Below are 25,543 nucleotides of genomic sequence, written 5' to 3' on the forward strand. Positions count from 1 at the left end.
TTACTTAATTTTCTTGAATTTAAGAATTTCTCTGGATAGTTTTCCGTTCGTCAAAAGAGAATGTGACCGTGTTTGCCAAATAACGCAAAAATGTAATGCGTCGTTCGGCAAACACGGTCACATCCTCTTATGACGAACGGAAAATTATCCAGAGAAATTCTTAAATGCAAGAAAATTAAAAAACTCTAACTTTATTACTCATATTTGAAAAGACATAAAAAATTGGGCTGTAGGCTACTCAAATTAAAAATTGACCACAAAAATGCAGAAGCCTAACGATTGAGTCACTTCGGATCAAAATTTAGTTAAAAATTAAAAAAAAAACGCTTCCGCGAAGTATCGACCTCAATCCCTCTGGAGCACCAGCCCGATACGTATCCTACGCGCCACAGAATCAGTCAAACATAAGTGTTGAATTTAGAACTTATATAGGCACTCTTCTCGTCTTTTGCTTTAAAAGAGAAAAAAAAGTGCCTATATAGTGACGTCATGACCGGTCAAATAGTGTTTCAGATTCAAGGACCGGCGCCGGTCAAATAGCCACTGCCTTTTTTTAACAATTTTAGCTAGATTTTTTTTGAAAATCTTACCGAATCTTTTCTCAAGAATGGTACATCAAAAAAGTTGCTAAAATCGTCTTCTTCGGGTATATCTTTCGGTTTTTTATCCAAAAAAGCTTTCAATACTTTATCAAAAAAATATGACGGGTAGCCTATCCATTTAAATGTAGCATATTTTTCAACTTATTAGTTTCATTGTGGAACTATAAATCCGTCGAACAAACCAAACGGGCAAGAGATAAAAGACATAGAAGTAATCCAGATTTCCATCTGTTTGGGCAAAAAGCGTTGTAATTATTTCTTCTTACATAGACCCATGAATACTTGACCTGTCACCATTGTTATACCAGTTGTTCCATTACATATAATCAACTTCATTTATTAGACAGGATAATATACCCTGCTGACATTTTTCATAAAAAAGCAAAGTATAGAAAGAGCTTCATGTTATAGAATAAAAATAATGAGAAGAGTAAATGGAATAGAAATGACACCAGGCAAAAAGATTGTTATTTCAAAGAGGTGCCAACAAAAAATGCCTCGCGAATAAATTTTCTAAAACAAAGTGGTGAAATAATGATAAGCATTTGAAAAAAAAAATGGTTTCACTGCTGTGTAGCAGCTGTAACCCACTATCCCAGTTATCAGTACAAGTGAAATAGTCATCTCTCGTTGCATTCGAATAAACGTCGGATTTGTAGACATCATTTCCTCGGTTTCGCTGGCTTGTTTGTTCTTGTGCGGGAAAGGTTTTGCTGGGACATCTACACCGAGGAAGTCACACAAAGGTTTCCAACCTTGCTTCACATTGTAGATGAGCAGTTGATGCTTTGGCGCAGCCTGGAATGAATTAACGTTTGTAGGGTATTACTCTGGAGGAAAATGAAGTGTTTGCACTTTCCTGACACTCAGTTGAATAACCGACCTACTAACCGCACGCATAGTTTATAAGGATTAGGCCTACTACCGGTACCAAAGATTAAATTAAAACTTTATATGCTGTATTGTGACCTGAAAACAACAGAGGGTCCAGGGAATAGCTGCGTGCCCTTAAAATAAACAAAAAAAAATGTATTTTCACTCCGCTTTTCAAATCTTCAATTAATTTTCTGTCTGTAAAAGTTGGCCTGCAGACAAACGCATGTGGCCATTGTGCAAAATAAGAAACAATAATAATTAGGCTACATAGCTTTCCTATCCAATTTTACAGTAAACACAGTAAAAAGGCGTGAGGAGCGTTTAAAGTCTCGATCTTTATTCAAACTGTGCCTACTTTCCTTTATTAAACAGAACAACCATCCATACTGCTTAAAGCGTCGTCAAAAAGCATCAAAAATGATTTCAAACTTAACTTTAATTTGAAATCAAAAATTTTTACACCAACTTACACAGTTGCTTAGTTTTTGTTTGATGATTTTAGTCAAAAGGTCTGGCCCATTGAACTAAGCAATCAAACGTAATAAAATTTGTCAATGATTTCTAAAGGCAAGCTCTCCAGACCCACACGACCAGCAGCGTTGACAGGGAGCTCCAGGGGTACTTTTGGACTCGAGATAATATCAGTGTCCCGAAACCTTTCCAAGGAGCTCTGGAATTTGAAGAAACCACCGCTTTTCTTGGATATTGTGTGTTTTCTTGTCTTGTGTCTTCATCTGGGGCCCTAGAATCGTATTGGTACGGGCACAAACTATCATCTCAACGGCCCTGTCCACGACATCATTTGCCTCTTCGAACTTCAACGTTGTCCATTCTTTGAGAAACTTTGCTTTGTCGGAAATATGGTGCCCGCAATATATTTTTAATTTCGGTGCTGCCTGAAAACAAATTTTAATATCTACCAAGACTGTGAGGTCACAGTGAAAAGGGTTGACTTTAGGTCCGGGGGTAGTCCATCACGTGGTTGAAATAGGAATAAATCTTGAAGTAACAGCTGACTTCAGTACGAACGTTTTCTGGAATTAACCACATAAATGCGCAATATTTTACACCAACATTTTGTCATTTTATACAAAACTAAATACACAACATTTGTCCTACACTAAAATAGGTTTGTAGGTAGGCCAACTAAATTTAACTAAAGATTAGCGGTGTTCATCACTATAGGCCTAGTTAAAAAACTGTTGGTAGGCTAGCTTCAGCAGTGTCTCCTCAAATAATATTGAAAATCTCCACTTTTAAGGCAACAAGCCTGTTCAGTCAGACCACTACCAGAAGTAAAATAATGAAAACATATTCTCTTACTTTTGCGACATAAGCATTGTGGCGCTTGTAGGCTTTTCTGAAGAGAAGCTCGTTCAAGTTAGGATTTTCTTGTGGCTGTTTATAAAGTATGTTTCCTGTGAAGTAAATGTGAAGTTTTTTTTTAATGACACAATTACATCTTGGAAAGGGTACTCAATGCCAAACACAAAGTAATCAGAATAAATTTATTGCACAAAAACAAGTTGGCTATAAAGTGTTTAAACAATTTTGTAAAAAAAGCTGATTTTTTTCTGTTTCTTCAAATTCAATCCACATGAAAATCATGGGAGAAAAATGGTTGGAAAGCCTGTTCAATATAATTAAAAAATAACGAACCCCAAATGTAGATACGTAGGCTACTAAAGTAACTAAACTCTTGTTTATAAAACGCCCGGAGCAAACGTTTCGAAAACTGGACTGTTTTCATCTTTACTAGCCTACTATAGAATTTGCTATTGATTCAATAGTACCGTAAGTGAAAACAGTCTGGTATCCGAAACGTTTAATAAACACGAGTTTAGTATTTTCACTTTAGGCTATTTATTTTTAAATCACATGAAAGTCATTTTGTTAAAAAACTTATATTTTTTGTTGCTGTGGGACTGTGGGTGCATGTAGAGTGCACACTTGAATTATTTTTAAACATCAAGTGGAAAATGCAATTTTCTTTGTCAGTGTAGTCTGATGTTTCTGCTGCATACCAACAGTATAAGCGAAGTGTAGAAACCTTCTGAAAGTCGGTGACAGTATTTGCAACACTTTCATGATAGGGGAGCGAAAGGATTCCATTTGCATTTTTGTACTTTTCATACAAGACTCCTCATTGTCTCGCACTGTCAATATTACCTGTAAATTTTATTTGTACCATGAAGTTAAAAGGTTTCAAAACATTACTAGACGTGACTTGTTTCAACTCAACAAGCCTTAGCTTTTCTTTGAGACAACAAAAACTCCGTTAGCTCAGTGGTTACTGGTTAAGCGTTCGACTCAAGATCACATGGCGCTGGTTCGACTCTTGGGGTGTGCGTTTGAGCAACGCATTTCAGGACTGCTCTCCATTCAGCGACATCAAATAAATGGAATAATTCCCCAGCAACAACACTTCAACAATCGGAAACTTCACTCTGTCAATCTCGGTAACCGGCCCTGCGTCAAGAGCCTCTATATTACAAGTATCATTTTGATGGTAGATATGAAGACTAGGGCTGCTTCTTAATCAGAATACCAAATTTCAGCTTTGTAAATGCTTTAGATTAAAAGTTGTGAAGACCCAAACATGGAGGAAAATTAACATGCAAACACATTTACAAGTTTTACATTTACGAGAAAGGCAAATTCCAGTAGCCTACAAGGCAACCAGTCATTTTAAGTTGAATGTTCTTTGCTTCCTTTGTACAATGTGCTGTAGGTGTTTATGTCATTTACGATACAACAAGTGCAATTGGCTAACTTAAAAGTAAATGTTCATGTTTTTCTCATTGCTTGAAATGGGTATTAAGAGGGGTTAGATATCACTGCATCTCACCCCTTAATAGTTGCGGAACAAAGTTGAAACTCAGAAGATGGGTTCCTCATGAATATCTCTTTGAGTTAAAAAAAAATTTTTTTTTCAAAACAGTGTCTGACGGGGTCATTTTTTTACCACAAGATGGCGTATTTTAGCAAAATTTGCTGCTGGTCCATATTTTGACGTGAAATAACTGTTTAATGAAAGCAGCGTTTCCTTCCAAATTCAATGTAGTTGTAATCCAGTAGGAGGGGAGTCTCCAGGATAAATTTGAGGGCAATGCTATGTTTTGTATGGAAGCTACAGCTTTTTTAATATGGTCCAAAATTTGTCTTCGCATCAAAATGGGGACACTTTGGGCCTCCATATTTTCAAAATGCTTTGAGACAATATAATTTTGAAACTGGATTCATGTAATATACCTACAAGTGTCTCATTTTGCCAGAAATGAAGTAGATTAAATTTGCAATGAGAGAGATATGCTTGTTTAAAAATGGCCGAAAATGACCGAGCGCTCAACAGCGCAGGGATGTACCCAATTTAAAAGTGTCATAATTTGAAAAGTACAATAGATTTTGAGCTAAAATTTTCAATTTTTAGCTCAATCATGTTATCCAGCCTTTTTTCCGATTTTCAGCAAATTCGGAGAGGGTCAAACTGGAGGGTCCAGGACGTTTGGCATGGAATGACCCATAGGCACTCTTCTCGTCTTTTGCTTTGAAAGAGAAAAAGAAAAAATGCCTATATAGTGACGTCATGACCGGTCAAATAGTGTTTCAGATTTAAAGACCGGCGCCGGTCAAATAACCACTGCCTTTTTTTAACAATTTTAGCTAGATAGGGAAGCTCGATATTCAATAGCTTATATCACGTAAGGCTCTATTTACCGCTGCCAAAACCTCGGTAAATGAGCCCACATCTTTGTTTAGGGGCCCACCAATATCCAATATGTTCTATATTGTCCGCCCCGATAGCTCAATTGGTTAGCGCGTCACTTCTGGAACGAAGAAGCTTCAAGATCAAGGGCCGCTGGTTCGACTCTCGGGGTGTGCGCTTGAGCAACGCACGTTAAGGACTGCTCTCCATTCAGCGGCATCTAATGGATGGAATAATTCCCTGGCAACAAGACTTCAACAATCGGAAACTTCACTCTGTCAATCTCGGTGACCGGGCCTGCGTCAGTGATTCAAAGCCTCTACAAGTATGCGAAACTGCCAGGATTAAGCTCTGCAAGAAGCTTTCCCAGTCCGAGGATAAAGATTCAATCAATCAATCAATCATATAACATTTAGTAACTGTCTTCTGTAGCTGACTGTACTAGCTGCACTACAAAGCTTTCTGCAATTTTGAAAAGAACCGCATGTTTCACGCCCTACAAACTACCGCCCTGGTAGTGTCATAAGAATTGTTGTGAGCCTTTGCAGTTCGCATCCCCTTCTTTAGATATCCCTGATTTTTCAATCGGAAATTGTAAATATTTCTCTGCAAAGCTTATCGTCATTCGTCACTGTTGCAAAGCAGTGACGCTTTAGTGCAGTCGAGCGTTACAAGGGTGGTGTTCAGAACGGCTTCAGGCTGGCGTAAACAAACATATTGCCACATATTCCAGCAGCGTCACAAAAATGCAGTCAACCTTCGAACCTCGGTTAATCGAAGTCGGACCAACTCAAATTGGTCCAACTTGAATCGGTTGAGTGAGGTTATGGGCTATATCCAGGGGGGGGGGGTGATTACCCCCCCACTCATTGAAGTGGGGGGTAACCTACGCAAAATCACCCCCCCCCCCCCCCCCACACTCATTTGGCTTTGAAAAGGTTTTGTAATATTTTATTGATCGAATTTTGAAAAATAAATATTTCGGTTGTTATCAATTTTTTGATTTGGTAACCCTGAACTACGAGACAGGCGTTTACACGGTAGGCACTTTAACATGGTAGCCACTTTAACAAGTAGAAATTCTGCCACTGCGAATGACTACAATGCAACCGCCAACCAATCAGAACATATATAAGAGGCTACCGTCCAATTGTGACCCTTCTAGCACTCATCCAGAGAGTTAATGCTTGTTTTGAACTTTATTTGGTAATTGCAGAAGAAAAAGAGCAATAGCAGTGGTGGGAATCGAACCCGCGTCAATGAAATGACTACTTTCTAGCCTTAACCCTAACCCCTAAGCCAACCAGCTGACAAAAAATCCATCACTTAATTTGCTTTCTATCATCTTCTTTTCGCCGTTTTTTACGTCACTTAAACCGTAGCTTATGATTGGTTGGCGGTTTCATTCTATAGTCAAGTTTAGTGGCAGAATTTCGACTTGTTAAAGTGGCTACCCTTTAACATTACCCACTCGTCGAAAAGGTACGCAATCATGCGTGACATGTTCATTCGCGATTCAGCTGATTTCAGTCATGTGACTCGACACGTGATATTCTGATCGAAAAATTTTGATACAAAGAAATTTAACTGAATGCTTCACCACAACCACCGTTGCCTAATGGTTAGGGCAGAGGAGTAGTAATTTCGATTTCGTGGGTTCGATTCCCATTTCCCACCCTCTACTAATACTATTTTTTCTTCTGCAACTGAACTGAGTGCAAGAAGGATCTTAATGGTAGCCACTTTAACAAGTCGAAATTGTGACTAAAACACAAAGCAATTTCACATTGAAAAGCAGGCACTCTTCGACGAGTGGATGATGTAAAAGTGCCTACCCGTTTACACTGTGGAGATTGAACTTGGTTAAATGCTTACCCAAAATGTCATTTCCGAAACATAGCCGACTTTGTGAAACCATTTGGAAACCCTGAGCACGTTGATGATCAATGAAGCTGATGTTGCAATGGGGGGTCTGGGGGGCGTAGCCCCCATAAGTTAAAATGACTATGATGATTTTAACCCACTGTCCAACCCCCACCCCCCCCCCCGAATTCTAAAAGTGGATAGAGCCCCTGAGTGAGGTTAACACTGTAGACTACTTGGCCTATCTAGTTAGTTATGTATCACACCCTCATGTCACCTTGGGCATTAATAAAAGTTGGATTACGTATCGTATTTTGAGTATTATATTTAGGTTTTAAGAACGTCTTGATTTTGACGGCGCGAGTTTCAACCGCTTCCCTGGTGTAATTCTGGATAAAATCACAATAAAGTAACTGGTTTATTAAAATGCGTAATGAAAGCGCAGACTACGGTAATGAATCAAGCCAGTCATTGAAGCAGATGATGCTGCCACGCACCAGAGCTGTATAATTCTCCCAATGTAACCATATGCATTCCATGAACAGATCAAATAATTGTACCTGCGCAAAGTTATTTCATGTAGCATTCTATTACTGAAGCAATAATTTAATCATGTGTGGGTCCAATATTTATAAAGCTTCGACATATTACGATTTACGAATGACCTGATAACTCAAAATACTAGACTATGTGCCGTTCATCGCAAGGCTCCGATAAGTGACCTGAGGACAATGCGTATTGTCTGCAAGCTACGTCTCGCAAGTATCTGGGCATTAATATTTTTTACAGAAAATTACTTTTCAGTTTTATGAAACGTTAAAATATGGATCTATGTGTGGACATGTATAGTCGTTTTCAAACATCAACTTATGACGTAGGCTGTATAAAAGCCCACAGTAGCTGCTTACATGGGTTGTTACAACTGAACCTATTTCCTAATGGTGAAAGAACTTTCATTGTAGCCGTTGATACCTGCGTCTGCAACTGAATTCCAAAATTAAATCAAACTTCTTTCAGTATCAAAGGCTTTATCTTCATCAAAATCTTTAAACAACGGTGATCTAATGCTTCAGTCAAACTTACTGACTGAGTATCTAATGCTGTGAAGGATGGTAATACTAATATCCAGTGTTTTTTTGGCAATACCTCTTTCAAGCGGAAAGTGGCTCACCGACTAAAAGGATTTAACCCCCCATTAAAAATCTTCCCTCCACTTTTCAGGAATCGTTGTCACTTTAGCTTAAATAACATCACAAACAGTTGCTGCAATTTTTACAAAAAGTTTACTAATTTTTAGAAACTCCTTGTACTGCAGTTGAATGAGCAATGTTTTTACTTCATAACATTGCATTTTTTCAGATTTTGATAGCAACATGATTGAATTCCAACCTCTACTGCTTTGAAACACGAGTGCGGTTGAACCTGCATGTGGCGGTCAGGTAAACGTAATGTGATGAGCGAGCAAGAAAATTTTCATATTTTTTCTCAGTTTTGACCAAGTGCTCCTACTGGATCCGCTCGTGGCAGTATACGCTTTCCCTTATCAAAAACAACGACGTGTGGCTACACCAGATGTAAGAAATCAAACATTTTATCCGGTAACCTTGCTGTTTCGGGCCATTTGCAGGCCTGCTTGATAAACATTCACTTCCGGTTACTGTGGAGTTACACCAAGTGACAGTCGAGCAAAACTGTGTCTTATAACTCTTCTCAGATCCGCGGTTGGACAGACCTTGTATTGAGAGTAGCTCTATAGCCTACATCATTCCAACGTAATGCAACCACCACACAATGTCAACGAAACTATTCATCAGGAGACAAGTTTCAATTAACCATGCAAAAGATGTGCTTCAAACATTTGATGTTCAAGAATGGACTCAGGATTCTCTGCAATACTTCAACGTTTTGTATGAATACTTGAATAGAGAAGTCGCCACCTCAATTGACCTACGTAATAAAAAAAAACTTTCGACGACACTACAAGCAGCCATCAACAAAAGACGGCAGCTTGGATGTTCAGTTGTTCACAGTTCTATGTTGTTGTCCAGATGATACAAAACAACTTTCGTGGTCCACAGAAAAATTATGTACATATGTCATAATCTGTTTAGTTCAATAAGTTGATCAACTACTTGGACTAGCAAGAGTGCGGTGGCAACTTGACTAGTTAGCGGATTTTTGACACTATAAAATCGTTGAGCCTTTCACAGAAGCCCTTGTCGTTGCAAGTCGTCAAAGGTTTTCTTCGTTACAACGTTTCCTGCAGAGTCTTCGAACTCTTCCTCATGGTCAGGATTCCAGCGCTCTGCGTCTTTGGTTTGTTTTATTTTGGTCCATACTGAAACACAAAGAAGCGCCAATGCTGAACAACAAAGAGACCGACAATAAGTTGTGATCTCAAACAAGACATTGATGATATATAGCATATATAATTATATATAGACATATAGCAAAACGCAAAGTAGGTCAAACCACGTTGTGGTTTTCAAGCATTTCTGAATGAGATTTATATTGCTATCAGAAAAGATACAGATAACAACACAGACTAATATACAATAGGCTACAGTTGCCAGAACATAAGGAGTGTAGTGCAAGTTCGATTTTACGATCTCAAGATGTTAGGCTTTGTTTTTAGTTATGTTTTAGTTAGGCTATGTTTTTCAAACTCCAGACTTTGCGGCAAGCATTCGCTTTTAGCATCTTTGACTATTTTGATAAAGTGGGAAATGGTCGGAGAATAGTCATGGAAAAGTGGCGCTTCCCAATAAGCGGAAACGTTAAAGTTGAAACACTTGGATCATAGTGGAGTCGTGGCTCGAAATTTAGGAATGTTGGAAGTTGCTTTTGAAATAACAAAACTAAAATCATACAAACTACACCGAGCGCCACTTACATGCCATCGCGTCCTCTATCTGCGTCACATTGGCAAAGTGGGCAGTGTTGGGGATTCCCAGGCATCTCATGCCATGCGCATGTCGCCATTCCTGCAAGTAAAAGAACCAAATAACTTGTGGATTTATTCATTCTCGAAGTCATGTAATCGAAGTAAGTCAATGACCACAAACCACATCATCAACGATTGTACCATCTTTAAGCCACTTAACGGAGTGGAAGACCTGCGCGTCTTGGATGATAGACCTTCGAGCCCCAGAGGCTCACACAACGAAAAAGATTGAAACAGATTTCGCTCTCTTAAATGTTAAACTAAGGTATTCTTAGTCTCAATTGAATAGTATATCAAATAATGCAAAAGTGAAGTTGGGAGCTAAAGCTGATCCAGCAAATGATAATTAAAGAAACCTAGCTACAACTACAAGATACGGCTATTCATCACAGTTACCGCGAAGTGTCTTTGGAACGCTTTGGGCCCCCTGTAGGTCTGGTTTCCACATATCTCACACTTGTAGTTGATGTTGAGGCCGTGGAGCTTGTAGAGCCAGTAAGGGATGGGCTTGCCGTCCCAACCCAGGGGGAGGTTCTTTGGATTGTAGATAATCTCGTCCTCTTCATCTTCGCTTTCACTTTCTGTGAGGAATAAACAATCGATGGCTGATTAGTTTATTACAAACGAGATTATATAAATAGATGGGTGACCATAAAGCAATGGTTGAAAGAAACTGTACAAGATTCTTCAAACACTGACACGGCTAGTATGCGAAACAGTGACGCAGGCTCGGCTCATAACATTGTCTAAGCTTCCGATTCTCGAAGTGTTGTTGTCTGTGAATTATTTCATCCACTTGCACTGGGAACTACTGAATGGAGACCAACCCTTCAAATGCATTGCTCAAGCGCACAGTTGCACCTTGGATCTAATAACCGAAATTTTAACCATTTAACCAACAAATGCCCAAAACCAGTCAATATCGGTCTATACATGGAATGATACTTTGAAGTTCTGGGTGAAACAGCTAAAAGACAATGATAGACACAGGCACACAGCACATATTACACGACAATATTACTAATAATGTTGCTGGGTGGTCGTACCGTAGCTACCCAGTGGAAGTCTGTGGCAAACAACCCATCAGATCAGCAGAAGATGACCATGGAGACTTGGAGAGCAGGAAAACTCGCACAATATTAAAAAGCAATGTATTCAACATGTGACTTGGCAACCCTTTTTGTGACCAGAAATAGTCTGAAAAACGTCACAATCACCTGATGCCACTTCCTCCCCATCGTCAGCTCTCTCTGTTCCAGTCCTGGCCTGCCTCCTCTGGACATTATCTCTGGTGGCTTGCCGCTGCTCACCCAGGAGCTCCATTAAATGGTAGACTTGAGCCTCTAAAAAGGCGATGTCTTTGCCCCGGTTAGGATCCTCCCTGTGAGTGTGACCAAGAGGTCAGTTGGTAATTTTACAGCTCATATGAGACAAGACGCATCAAAGGTGTTGAGTGGTTGTTTTACGTTATTTTAATTTTCATCATTGAAGCAATTAATTATATTTTAGTTTTTAGTGAAATGCCATAGACAAACAATCCTTCTAAACTCTAAACAGATTTTGCAAACTCACTTTTTGGTCATGTTCTTCTTGCTGAAGAGCTTGGCGGGCAACTTGTCAATACTTTTCCCTTTCGTGGCGAACAATCTATCGGCGCGCTGGTCCAATGTGCCGCCGCATTTCAAGTTTAAAGCCATCAATGCCGACTTCAACCGATCCAAACCCAAAGAGGACAGTTCCTATTGAAATGGTAGTGAGAGCCTCTGGTTCATGTTTTGCTATTCAGCGATTAACTACCTTCTTCTTTCCGAATACTCATAATAGATTATTTTATGCAAAACTTGGTTGACGACACTACTCAGCAAGCTTTCCAGTGTGTACAGTTACAAACCTTGGTCCTTTGGTCCTATCTGAAGCTTGCAACATGGAAGCAATGTGTTAAAATGATATGAAAGTGACTGCTGCTGCTTTGCGCTTCGCCAAACAACGGCGTTTTTTTACGACACCAATAAAACTTCCAAATAACTTTAAAGTCTAATGGTAATTCTGCACATACTGAAATATAAAAACGTACTTCTGGAGAAGAAAACGCACTAAGGTCAAGATGAGCTCCAGTGTGTGCCATGGCACTACCCGCCTCTTTTCCCCATCCAGGGAATTCTAGAGATTTCCACTGCTCCTCAAATGACTTCTCCACTGTTTTGAACTCGTCGGAAAGATCAAGAAGAGGCTTTATGCGAGCGCAAAAGGAGACAAGGTAGTCCAAAAGCATTGAAACATATCTGCAGTAAAACATATCAAAAATCAAAAAAAATCTCTAGTTAAAGCGTCAATGTAAGCAACTTCATACAAAGAAGCAGAAACTTTATGCGAACGACGAATCTAAACAACCACAAACTGCTCATAAAAAACCTCTTCGACCCAGAGATCCCCAGCAAGTAAATACTGACGTAAAACACGAAGTTTTTCCCACCAAATTCTACCGCTATTTATTTAAAGGATCAGATCCTAATTGAAACATGTCTGTAGCAATGGACAGACGCCAGATTTTACTCACAATAAACTAGACACAAAAAAACGGACAGGGAAGTTTTAATAATTTTTGGTATTTTTACCTTGCTTTGATAAGAGCTAGAGATGTAGTTTTTCGTACAAGCAATGTACGCTATATCTTTAAACAGCATAACCCAAAAAATAACCAAGTTAATAAAACCAAACAAATAATTATCGGCATCTAGTTAAGAGACTTAATGGTTTGATAAAAGTTACAAATTTAATTTTGCCTTTTGGTGATGTAAGCCATATCTTTGAAGAGCGCAACCTCAAGAAACAACCAAGTCCAACGTCATCCGGGCCTAAAGGAATTCGAACCACGCCACAAAGAGTTGCTCAGAAAGCAACATGATAATAAACACTCATAACTTACTGTTTGTATTGCTTGTTTTTCCTTTCCTTAGGGAGGTCAAAGAGCTTGTCAAAAGTGTCAAGATACCGAACGTAGCTTATTTTTTCCACTCCTTTGAGATTGATGTAGCACATGAAACACTCGTGCAAGTCCAGAAATCGCCCATATGCCTCTTCGTCTGAAAACTCAACCAGGTCTAGAAAAAAAACAAGGATTTGAAAGACAAAAAAGTGTCTGTAGCCAAGAGACAATGCTAACTCTTTCAGTTCTCAAATTAATGTACAACACAAATTTAACTTTCAGACTGACTTTCAGACTCAGAGATGAGAGAGACCATAGACCAACTGGCAAGGGCAAATGGAGTAAGATGGTATGGACATTACATGTGATAAGGAGGGAGGAAGGAAGTTTTCTTAGAAAGGCACTAGATCTAAAGGTGGATGGGAAGAGGAAACGTGGTCGTCCAAGAAGAACGTGGAAACAACAAGTGAAGGATGAGTTTAAAAAAGTCGGACTGAAGGAGGAAGATGCAAGGGACAGGGTGAAATGGAGAAAAGGGATTAAAACAATTGCTGCGCGGAAACAATCGGCCACCCCCACTAGTGGGGAACAAACCGACGATGGATTATGATGATGATGATGAGACTGAAACTAGCTTCCGATTTTTGTCGGAATGGCCCGATTCGGTGAGTCCGATTCGGTGAGTTCTCTATTCGGTAAGAGCCTTTTTCGGTGAGAGCCCTATTCGGTGAGTTTTTTTTTTAAATTATTGCACGCCGTAGCCTAGTTATCATTGCCGTTATAGGTTTAGGGGTTGGGGTTGGGGGTTTTTGGGGTTGGGGTTGGGGGTTTTTGGGGTTGGGTTGTTTGGGGTTTTAGGGGTGTGGGGTTTTTGGGGGTTTGCGGTTTTGGGTTTTGAGTTTTTGGGGTTTGGGGGATTGGGGTTTGCGGTTTTGGGGGTTTGGGGGTTTTTAGGGGTTTGGGTTTTTAGGGGTTTGGTTTTTTAGGGGTTGGGGTTTTTGGGGGGTTGGGTTTTTGGGGGTTTGGGTTTTTGGGGGTTGGGGTTTTTGGGGGTTGGGGTTTTTGAGGGTTTTTTTGGGAGTTTTGGGGTTTTTTGGGGGTTTGGGGTTAGGGGTTTTAATTAGGCTAGGGTACCCAATAATTTTCAAAAAAAAATTCAAAAAAATCACCGAATAGGGCTCTCACCGAAAAAGGCTCTCACCGAATCGGACTCACCGAATAGTAGCAGACCCGATTTTTGTAGCCAAACTTTGTAAAGTTGTAGCCAATATAACAATTGGGAATATAAACTGCAATAATTAATACACTATGTTTTGAACTTGATGTTTGTGCCACAACTATTGTTAACAACAACCCAACATACCCTTTAGGTAGCGGTACTCAATGTAAAACATAACTGAGCACTTTTATCACTCACTGTTCATTTCATCAGATGGCTCCTCACGAGCTTTCTCAAGTTGGTCAAATTCCAGTGACATCGGCACAAAGACTTCATTAGGATGTTTGCGATGGAAATCTTTCACTTCTTTTAATCTCATATAAAACTCTTGAAACTCATTTGGCCCTGCGATTGCCTGGAATGTAATAAAAATATTAACTCAATATAAAGAAATGGAAATTCTTGAAGAGTAAGGAATGAAGGCCATTGCTGTAAGGAAAGAATCGGCCACTTTCACTAGTGGGGACAAATCTGAATTTGGATGATGATGATGAAAATACTGCAGAATTGAAGAACAAGATGTAGTTTTAAGTGCTATATATCTGTTATGTTTACATTCAGTATATACAGTACATGAATATCACAGACAAGTTTGAATTTCTAACCAAAAAATTTCAACTGGCAAGAATATGTGCTAGTTGAAAGTGGTAGTTTGCAGTGGTATGTAATGTATAGTTCTCAACAAAATTCAGCTATTTAGTTTATAAAGTTAATTCTCAAAACAGTATGTATATTGATGACTTGATGTATTTATTTGAAATAGCAGTAAAGCATTATAGTCATGTCAATGTCAAAGTACCTGCATTTCTTCATTTCGCAACCCATCTTTGTCTTCATATAATTCCTTTAATGTCGATGCTACTTCCACACCTCTCTGTAAAATATATAAAAAAACAATGTCTGAGCAGTGAGCACACACAGACTTCAGTAAACATAAAAATGACACTATATACTACTTTAACATTTAACAGTTACAATTGGTTTTAGATGCAACACAGTCAGCTCCTCGTAGGTAAACAACAAAGCACAGTCTGTAGTTTTATTGACATGCAAGCTTCAGATGTGTTTGCATAACAAAATGGCAGTGGCCATTTGACCGGTCATGACGTATTTTTTCTTTCATTTTCTCTTTCAAAGCAAAAGACGAGAGGAGAAAAAGAGTGCCTGTAGAAGTTCTAAACTCGACAATTTTATACAACTGGATCAGTGGCGCGCATAGGCGTCGAAATAGGGTGGGCCGGGTGGGCGACGCCCACCCGTCCGTGAAACGAGGGTGGGCAAAATATGTTTCGCCCACCCTGTTTTCATGACACTTACGAAGTGCTCATTACAATGATTTCCGTTTTTGTTAAACGTAAACACGTTAAACGTAAAAAATTATCCAACCAACTGCAGCGCAACTTCTTGTTTTACGCTATGTCTCTCGCTAGGTATCCGACAGAACAAAGCAATTCCGCAACAACGCTGCGTTAAAAAAAATGCGATACTTTTGATGCTACGTTACTTTTGATGCTGCGATACTTTTGATGCTACTTTTGATGCTACGTTGACACTGTTGATGCTACGGCAACTGCCACCACTGGCAATTCCTGGTGAGAGAAAGCCACGTTTGATCTTTTCTCCGAATGGTCTCGCTTTCGTTATGTCACAATCAAACTTCAGTTCAGGGTCAGCGTAAGGGAATGTGAATATGACATCATAATGAACATGACCGATACAAACTAAACCCGTACTGAAAGTACTGAAACAATCGATTTTTACAAATCTTTGCTTTTTACAAATCAAAGTGCGGCAAATTCGAAGGCGCCACTTCAAAGATAACAGGTCACACGCTGTTTAGGTCACAAAAGAAAACATAAAAGTTTGTTTAGTTTAGCAGCGCTCATAAGATCGCAAGGCCCAAGAAAGCAGAACATTAAAGGGATACTAAAGGAAAAACCTGACTTGGCGATTGTACACGTTCTTTGTGTTTAAGATGCTACCATAAAACAAATTTGAATAAAATTTTGCCCCATTGCGGTCTGGTCAGCATTCCGCGCGTGCTTTTGTCAAAGCTTTCAAAACGGTAATGCGCGTGAGCTGCGAAGCGTGCGACTGTACAGTCTACGTCACTATCGACTAGCAATCAGCTGATCGGGCAATGGTTTTTATTGCGGGCGATTTAACTGTAGGCTATGTAATATGTATGTATATCAAAACATCAGACGGTTTGCTCAAAACATCACATCTGATGAAGTGATGATGTGGCTTTTGTTATTGCTGTCGATAGTGACGTATTCTCGAGCAGTGTTTCCACTTTTTGGTCATTTTGAAAAAATAAAAAAATAAATGAAACATTGGACTTTGGGCCTTGCCAGTGCCATTCAAAACATTTTTTTTTCGGTAATTCTTTTTTAAATGTATTCTTGAATGTTCAGTTTACGCATTTTAATGCTTCATTCCCGTTTGAAAATTTCATTTAGTATGTCTTTAAAGCTTAATTGCTGCAGCGACGCTAAACGCAGTCTTTGTGAGAAAGACTAACCATTGCGAATTTGCGAACATACACATTCAATGAAATCTGTTTGAAAACTCTCGCCCACCCAAAATTCCTTTCTTCTAAGAGAAAATCGACGCCTATGGTGGCGCGTACAATATTTCTTGGGCTAGAAGATGTGACAGTGATTGCCGAGCAACGCATTACATTTTTGCTCTCAACAAGTTAGTTTGGTGGTTGTAAAAAGTTAGAATACTTCTTTAAAAAAAATGATTTCATCAATGTCAAGGTTACTTTTAGGCAGTGTTTATTAGCAGGCAATTTAGTTTGAAATAAAACGCTTCGGCGTAGTATCGAACTCATAACCTTGGGGGATACCAACCTGAGAAACATTGTACATGCCACTGATTCAGTTGAATAAAACTATTGAATTTGGAACTTATATAGGCACTTTTTTCTTCTCCTTTCATCTTTTGCTTTGACAGAGAAAAAGAAAAAAATATGTCATGACCGGTCAAACAGCCATTGCCTAACAAAATCATCTTAATTCACGTGTGAGATGAATAGCTTGTGGCAACATTACTGATAATATCCTAAATGACACTAGTAACTACTTACATCTAGAAGCAGCTTAATCCTGTGGTCTGAATTGATGTTTTCCCTTAACTGAAAAGAAAATAATATTTCAATACTGGATTAGCCAATCAGTTCTTTGTAGATTGATTCATTGTCTGCATTGATGTAGCTTAATGTTACGTTTTAATTTTAATTTTCAAACCATAGACAAGCATAACTCTCTACCAAAGCTTTATTATATCTTTATTTTTACTTGTTCAACAAGTAATCAATAGACTAACTATATAAAAACACTCACAGTGGATTTGTTGTGTAATGATTCCTTTCGCATTGCATCTACTAATCTTTCTCTTTCCTCATGCAAACGTCTTTGTTGTTCAAGAATAGTTTCCATTTTACCCTTCACTAATCTATATTTTTCTGAATGATCAAGTTGTCTTTAAAACCAACTCCTATCCAGAAAAATTTGTGAGAATAACTGACATAAGTTTCCTATTGATGTAGGTGAGCAAAACCTGTGTGACCTGCAGAAGAATTAAGTAAACAAGTCATGTCATGAAAGTGTAGAAAGAGTTGCCTAAGCAAGATTGAGAAAAATGGTGACAGCAGCAATTGATAGTTATCAATTTCACCATGGTTGATGTTTTTGTTGCGTCTGCTACAGAATAGAGAGTGGTCTAAGCTAGCCAGGGTTGAGAAAAACCCGGGTTTTTTTAAAAAAGCCCAACCCGCCCGTTTTTTTTTGGGTTTTATTGGGTTTTTTTAAAAGACGCAAAAAAAGGTAGATTCATGCTTATTTCACCTCAAAACTACTTTTTACGAATGAAGTGCCTTTCACGCACAGTACATGCTTGCATAACTCAATAAAATAATGCACTAGGGTTGTTGTTGCTTGAATGTTGCATCATCCATTAATTTCAAGATCAATTTTTCAAGATCAATTAATTTCAATTTCAAGTACATGCTTGTATAACTCAATAAAATAATGCACTAGGGTTGTTGTTGCTTGAATGTTGCATCATCCATTAATTTCAAGATCAATTAATTTCAAGATCAATTTCCATCATTCACTGATTTCTATACCAAGTTGATGCTACCGTGGTAGAAATCACATTATTGCATCATTTGCTTTAGATTTGAAGGCAGGGAGCATTTATGCCATCATGTTTAAATATTTTTTATCATTTATATAAATATATTATATATATAGCAATGGATGAGCAATTGAGTGATTGCGTGGCCAATGGCCATTTAGGCAAATGCTCTGAAACAGCCATGCGTTAGAATCCAGAATCTGTATTTGGTAAATAGCCTCCTAAATTGCATTTCACATCATATATACAGACTACAGTAGAGTAGTACTTTCACCAGTTTAACTATAAGGCCTTCTTGCATAAATAAGCTTTAGTGTAGTATACACAAAGTGGCATTACTTGATTTTGTATACTGTACAATATCCACTGCGTTTTCAGTTTATTCTTGGAAATTTACTTCACAATCACATCCTTAAGTCCTAATTTAAAGTTTGTTTTAAGTTCCTTGCAGTGTTTTTATTCATTTTTTTTAATTTTCTAATAAAAACTGGACAAATATGATGCTCTGGGTTTTTTTATGGGTTTTTTTGGGTTTTTTTAAGTGGGTTTTTCAAAAAAAACCCACCCGGGTTTTTTAAAAAAAAACCACCCGGGTTTTTTTGGGTCGGGTAAAATACCGACAACCCTGAAGCTAGCACCGCTACACAGTTTCACTCCAAGCACACACTGGGTAGAAATCATCACAAAAACCAAACACATTCTCTCCTACATTCCACCAACCGGCAAAAACATATTGACAATACACTTGTACAGATAAAAAAAAACAGTTATCCAAGTGAGATATCCCAAATGAATTGACATGAATTGATGAAACACGAAAAACATCCACTCAAATACATTCTATCTCACTGTGCTCTATGTACAGTGTAAAAGTGTTGAAGTTGCACTGAAACAAGACCACAGATATCTGATAGAAGTCTTCTAGTTTTAACTTCAAACAACAGACAGAATCTACGTAATCGATTGATTGAATCTTTATATTCGGACTGGGAAAGCTTCTTGCAGAGCTTAATCTTGGCAGTTTCGCATACTTATAGAGGCTTTGAATCACTGACACAGGCCCGGTCGGCGGTCACCGGGACTGACATAATGAAGTTTCCGATTGTTGAAGTATTGTTGCCAGGGAATTATTCCATCCATTAGATGCCACTGAATGGAGAACAGTCCTTAACAAGTGTTGCTCAAGCGCACATCCCGACTCTGGAGAGTCGAACCGGCGCAGCTTGATCTCGAAGTTTCTTTGTTCCAGAAGTCACGTGCTAACTAACTGAGCTATTAGGGCAGTCCTTAGACAACTACTGCTGCTAAATTTTTAGCTCAAGTTTAGCCTATAGTTTGTACGCTTACTTGGGGCATATACAATGCAGAAATCACAAAATTTACAGATGGAAGAATTTTTAGAAATGGAAGATAAGTATGATAGAAAAAACGTCTTCCATCCCCAGGGGCTCCAAACACTTCCTGAGAGTGGGGGGGTAATTTAAGCAGGGACGGGAGTGATGTTTTGGCATCGACAGGGGGCTTATTGGATTATCGCATCACATATACTTCTGGGAGGTCCCCCCAGTCCCCTCTTCGCAATACTGAAAGCTTCAATTTCTTATGCAGCGTCCTAGGCGGCATGTCATGCGCCAAAGGCGCAAAATTTTTGCCTTTCAGCACAATTTAAAATCAAAAATTTATTTCAACAAATCTAAAATTGCGAGCAAAAGCTCTTTAACATTTGCCACATTTTTTGAGGTTTTGAGACAATTTTGACTGGAAGAGGGGACGTATGCAAAAATTCCTCTTTGTATTCGTCCTTGGCTCAAGTCCTTCAAATTTTGCATTTCAAACGCTAAAAGGTAAAATTTAAAAGGTCAAAAGCGTCAAGGTCAAAGCTTGCTATAACTTAATTTACAATTACATGAATATAACATGATAACCTGTGCCATAACATCCACAGTGAAAGGAAAAGTTTCAGCATCTGGAGTCTAGACCTACATTCAATTCAGAAAAAATAAAAGCTAAAATGCATTACAGTAACTTTTACAACAACTGAAAATAGAAAAACATTGAAACGGCGCAACTGCAGGCTAGTGGGTTTCGTTCGTGAGTGGTAAAAGGGAAATCAAACAGTTTGTAGCAGTGAAAAACTATGACGTCACACATAGCCAACCCTCGAAATTAGCTTCCATCTACGACGGCAAAAACATTGCCGCCGCCAAATCAACAAACCTTGGTTTGCGACGGCAATTGCCGTATGCTTTAACCAAACGAAATTTTATGCGCTTCTTCTTCATCGTGTGTCACACGGCGGTAGCCCAGAGCATCACGCAAGCTATTTTATGCGCTGACAATGCTCTTGTAAACTGTAAAAAGTTTGCAACCTTATAAATACTGGCTTAATTGTTATGCAAAAGTTATTCTTTCATCGAATGCTTATTTTTGACCGGTGTCGTTGCGACTATAAAAAGTGGTACAAAATTGGATAAATGGTTCTTCGGCAGTAAAGAAAAGTAATGCTTCCGATCATATGGCATCGCGCGTTCATGAACAGGCAGTTTTGCGTCTTCAAGTATTCCAGTGACGACGCGACAATCTCATCCTCCGATGATTCCGATTCTGACTACCGTAGTTCTTTATTCTACAGACTTTGTGTTGCTCGCAGTATCCTAATTGTGCCGAAATTATGTCAGTGAACTGTATATGTAAATCGAGGCAATCTTCTCGCAGGGAGCTATTGATTTGTTATCGGTACCTGATTGAGCAATTAACGCTATTTCATGATAATTTAACGTCGCTAGATGTCGAATTAATGTGAAACAAACGTAAATTTCTTATTGGGCATTGTTGTTACGCAATATAACCCGCCGGGAAAATTAAATCGATTTGTGCTGACTCGAACGTTGAATCAACCCAAAATTAACTTACTTTTCCCCCCAATGAGTTATAACGTGAATCACCGTAACAGCGTGCGTATTAGGGTGTACCATTTTGCAAAAAGTTTCTAGAAAATAGTGCGGCTATGTATTACGGGTTTCCACCTTTGTTAAAAAGAAGTTTGGCGGAGTTTCAGAATTTTCCCGCCAAAACTGTGGTTCTGCAGCCATTTTTTCAAAATGGCGGCCTGATAAGATATCATGAAAATCTACTGCCTTAAACCGGCGTAATGCGATCATATACGGTAATATGTCAATTACGGGGTTTTTGGAGTCGCAGAACACAAATTTGGAGTCAAAAAGGCTCTACGGCAACAATTTTATAAAGTGAATTTTGACATATAGATGTGACCACACTGTTTTGGACTGCAGATTTACATGAAAAGAGCATCTTATTATCATTTTAACCTTGCAATGCATGTAGGCTATGTATAAACTTTTCTAGTCGGTGTGATTATATCAATCAGTATGAGGGAAAAATGAACATGTACTTTCTCGTGTACTTCAAATCCGATGAAAACCTAGGCTACTAACTAGTCTACAGTAGCCTGTAGGCTACTTAGGCTAGTTACTAACCTATAGCCTACTTGCTTTCTAACTAATGGACGGCAACACAGTACCCAACGGCAGACCAAAAGGTTCGAAAAACAGAAGTAAACTCTTCCAACTGGGTAAATGCCTTACTTCTACACGACGAAGATCATCATTAGCTACAGTGACTCAAAGAGTAGCTAGTGATCCTACGCAAGTTACAAGATTCAGATCAGTTATGCTACTGAATGAGACGGCCAGTGAAGCACACCGTCATTGGCACAAAGACCACAAAGAAAGTACCGTACTTTCTCATTGGGAACACTAGCGAAGACTAGGTGTTTCTAAGCTTCCTAAAAGTTCTGACGTTTTAGCTATAGGCTGTTGTTCCTCAGAGACGAAAGTCACAGAATGATCAACCAATCGATTGTGATAGCAAGGGAGGAAATTTGCCAGGTATGGAAACATCATTTTGGCGTGGGTTTGGTATTTGGTAAGAAGAACTAGAAACAACCTGGAACAGAAAAGGAATCGTGTAAGGTTTTTGTTGAAAATGCGGATATAGACCGGTATCTAAGGAATTTGTATGAAACTTGGTATCAACTAGTACTTGATTCCAGGTGTGAGAGGAATAATAGTGATTTATTTAAAAAAAACGTTTGCGTGATATGGAAGAAAAGCTCAAGGATCCTCTGAATAATGCTACCTCGCGGTCAATTCTCAGGCATTCTGGTATCATTGACTGGGAGACAGATCTAGAACAGCTGAAAAATCAGCTCCAGCGAGATCAAGTAAGTTGCGCATTGGGCAGATGCTATGCAGAAGAGACGGACTTAGCTAGAGAAAAACGACACAGTGCAGCTGGTGAAAGGAAACAGAAAAAGGATGTTGCTGACAATCTTAAAACAGTGAAGTTAGACTTAAGTACAGATGAAGAAACAGAAAGTGACAGTGACAACTCCTGAAAGGAAGAGAAAGAAAATGAATATTATGTCGCCTACAGCTTTAACATCTGATCGACTTGGATTGGGCTATCGGCAAAGAACAATGTTCATGGCTGCTGTAGTTCAAGCGTCCGGCATACAAGTCGGATAATAATACAGTATCTCAGTCACAACAGCTCATATATTGACTAATAAGTCTAGGTCCTCTCACTCTCAAGATATCATAGATGAGTTTCAGGCTCCTGATTTGGCAATAATTCACTGGAACGGTAAGATTTTGAAAATGAGAGGAAAGGTTTCATCAGAACGGTGCTGTGTACGAGTTAGTGTGTCTGGAGTTAGTTTTGATGATAAAGGTAATACAGAAATAAAGCAGCTGCTGGGAGTGCCTGAGATAAGTGGAAGACTGAAGTTGGAGGAGGACCGAAGTCTGAAGAGTTGGTGGAAGACTGAAGAGTGAAAGGTGCCATTGGTGGTATGGTGTTTGATACGACTGCAGCCAATTCAGGGAGGTGGCAAGGTGCTTGTAGCCTACATTGCTGGAGGCAACAATTGGGAAAGCAATTTGGAACTTACTGATCAAGAATGGCTACAAATGCCAGTATCAGAATGGAAAAATTTCCAAAATTTCCAAGAAACTAAACAAATTTGCTTTGAACGTATGAGTGGTCAACGATATTGTGGAACACGGGATTAAGCTATTCACTGATTTTATTGACGGGTGTTCTGACGAGAGCCACCGGCAAGCTCTCTTGCTTGTTGTGCAAAGGCACAGAGAACAGTTCTCAAATTTAAAAAAAGCTACCTTAGCCAAACTCAATTGATAAAGAAATTCGTGAAAAATTCAGTGAATTGAGTGTTTGCATAACTCTGGTAATGTGATTTGTGTTAATGAAGTTATGAAATATTGGGAATTGAAATCAATGAGGACTGAAGCATAAAGAATAGCATAGAGAGGAAACAGGGATGGATCATGTTTGAGAGTGATTAACTCAATTGTTTTGTAAATGAATTGTGTTGTTATTTCAAAAGTTTGACAATAGTTCAGGATTATTCAGATTATTCATGGGGTGAGGTATTCTTGGTCAGGTTGTGTCTATGACCATGTCTGTAAAAATTCACTATAAATTTCAAATGGTAAAATTTTACTTTTCAAAATTGTTGTCGTAGAGCGTTTTTGACTTCAGATTCGTGTTCTGTGACCCCAAAAACCCCGTAATTGACATATTGCATGATCACATTATGCCAGTTTAGGGCTGTAGATTTTCATGATATCTTATCCGGCCGCCATTTTTTCAAAATGGCGGCAGAACCACAGATTTGGCGGGAAAATTCTTAAACTCCACCAAAATATTTTTTAACGAAAGTGGAAACCCGTAATACATAGCCGCACTAATTTCTAAAAACTTTTTGCAAAATGGTACACCCTAGTGCGTATGAAAACTGTGTGAGTGTTCACAGCAAGTAAAATAGTCCGTGGTGAGGTCTTGGTGCGATGTTTCTGCTGATTAAACTCCCGCTGCGAGTAAATAACACAGGAAGAACATTTTGAACAATTTTTGTCCGAATTAAATGCTCATTTTGCGACGGCATTTTCATTGCCGTAGCAGAATGGCCATTATGACGTTTGCGGCGGCATTTACCACGGCAATTGTCGTGTGCCGCCGCTAATTTTGAGGACTGCATAGCGCATTGTGATGCGTATATTTTTGACAGGATACGTAGTTTGGCGTTGTCTTGCGAGTCGAACTTTCCAAGCAAAAACCTCAAAAGTTGTGCAACAAAATAAAAGCATGAAAATAAAGCACAAAAGTAAAAGAAATATTAAAAATAGAATTTTTATCTCTACATTAGTGGGGGGGTAATTTTGCATTAGTTACCCCTCCACTCCAATTGGTGGGGGGTAATCACCCCTGAGTGCGGCCCCCATCTAATGGAGCCCATGTCCATCCCATACCCTGGGGGTTGCGACTCCCAGTTTGGGGAGCCCTGACTTAAAGTTTCGTGATAGCATGTTGAATTATGTTGATGTTGAATTATGTCAAGTATGTTGAAATAATAGTTGATAAACCGAATTTCGGGTTATCAAATTAAGATTGCAGCCCCTCCATTACAAATGATCATGAGCTGCCACACTGGAATGATCTATTCACTTCCAACTAACATTTCTAAACAAATTGCAAAAAAGTCACACTTATTTTGTGGTGACCCATAAAAATACAGTGATCAATTCAAGGGGAAAGTTTTAAAATGTTTGCGGCAGCTCTGATCAGCGACTTCGACTTTGTTCTTTTTTCTCTTGATCTTTTCAAGGGTTGAAATTGGGGAACAAAGTGTTCAGGGGACAAAATAGGTTGCATCCTTTGAAATGTATTTTCAAGCATGCACCCTGATAATCAAACCAGGGGTCCACGCCTTTTAGGCGCAGACAGTTAGGCACCGGTCTAATAGGCGCGCACATTGTGGCGTCAGGATGTTTAGGTGCGGTGCGGAGCACTGTGGCACCCGTTCATTTAGGTGCTATTCCTTGTAAAGTCTGCAGATTGTATAAGCTTGGAAGGTAGGACAATGCTTTTTACACAAAATGTCATATTGAACAGAAAAATATGTTGTTTTGTGCGCGTGCATCTATTTGTTGTTAGTCATGGCTTCAGTGAGTGAAGCTGCTTTATCAGGCAATGCTTTTCACACAAAATGTCATAGTGAACAGAAAAATATGCCATGGCTTCCGTGCGTGAAGCTGCTTAAACCGGCATTGCTTTTCACACAAAATGTTATATTGAACAGAAAAATACATTGTTTTTTAATGCACTGGCGCTCATTTATTTGTTGTTAGTCAAGGTTTGCGTCGGCGAAAGCTTTGTC

General features: G+C 39.0%; 2 protein-coding genes across 2 annotated transcripts; both read right to left on the minus strand.

Annotated features, from left to right (window-relative positions):
* Positions 1–491: 491 nt before the first annotated feature.
* Positions 492–3,636, minus strand: LOC145787993 (uncharacterized). The gene is made up of 3 exons (XM_082599833.1): positions 3,503–3,636; positions 2,802–2,896; positions 492–1,400 (listed from the first exon to the last, which is right to left on the minus strand). Exons 1-3 carry the CDS (start codon positions 3,609–3,611, stop codon positions 1,116–1,118), a joined length of 489 nt encoding a protein of 162 aa, XP_082455959.1. The 5' UTR covers positions 3,612–3,636; the 3' UTR covers positions 492–1,115.
* Positions 3,637–8,762: 5,126 nt separating this feature from the next.
* LOC145787475 (splicing factor 3A subunit 3-like) lies at positions 8,763–17,708 on the minus strand. Its single transcript, XM_082599223.1, has 11 exons — positions 17,487–17,708; positions 17,231–17,278; positions 14,936–15,010; positions 14,335–14,491; positions 12,918–13,092; positions 12,066–12,273; positions 11,564–11,730; positions 11,209–11,372; positions 10,388–10,572; positions 9,941–10,031; positions 8,763–9,385 (listed from the first exon to the last, which is right to left on the minus strand). The coding sequence occupies exons 1-11, from the start codon at positions 17,580–17,582 to the stop codon at positions 9,252–9,254; spliced, it is 1,500 nt and encodes a 499-aa protein (XP_082455349.1). The 5' UTR covers positions 17,583–17,708; the 3' UTR covers positions 8,763–9,251.
* Positions 17,709–25,543: the final 7,835 nt, after the last annotated feature.

The sequence above is a fragment of the Aplidium turbinatum genome, chromosome 18 (genome assembly GCF_918807975.1).
Source record: "Aplidium turbinatum chromosome 18, kaAplTurb1.1, whole genome shotgun sequence".
Classification (NCBI taxonomy): domain Eukaryota; kingdom Metazoa; phylum Chordata; class Ascidiacea; order Aplousobranchia; family Polyclinidae; genus Aplidium; species Aplidium turbinatum.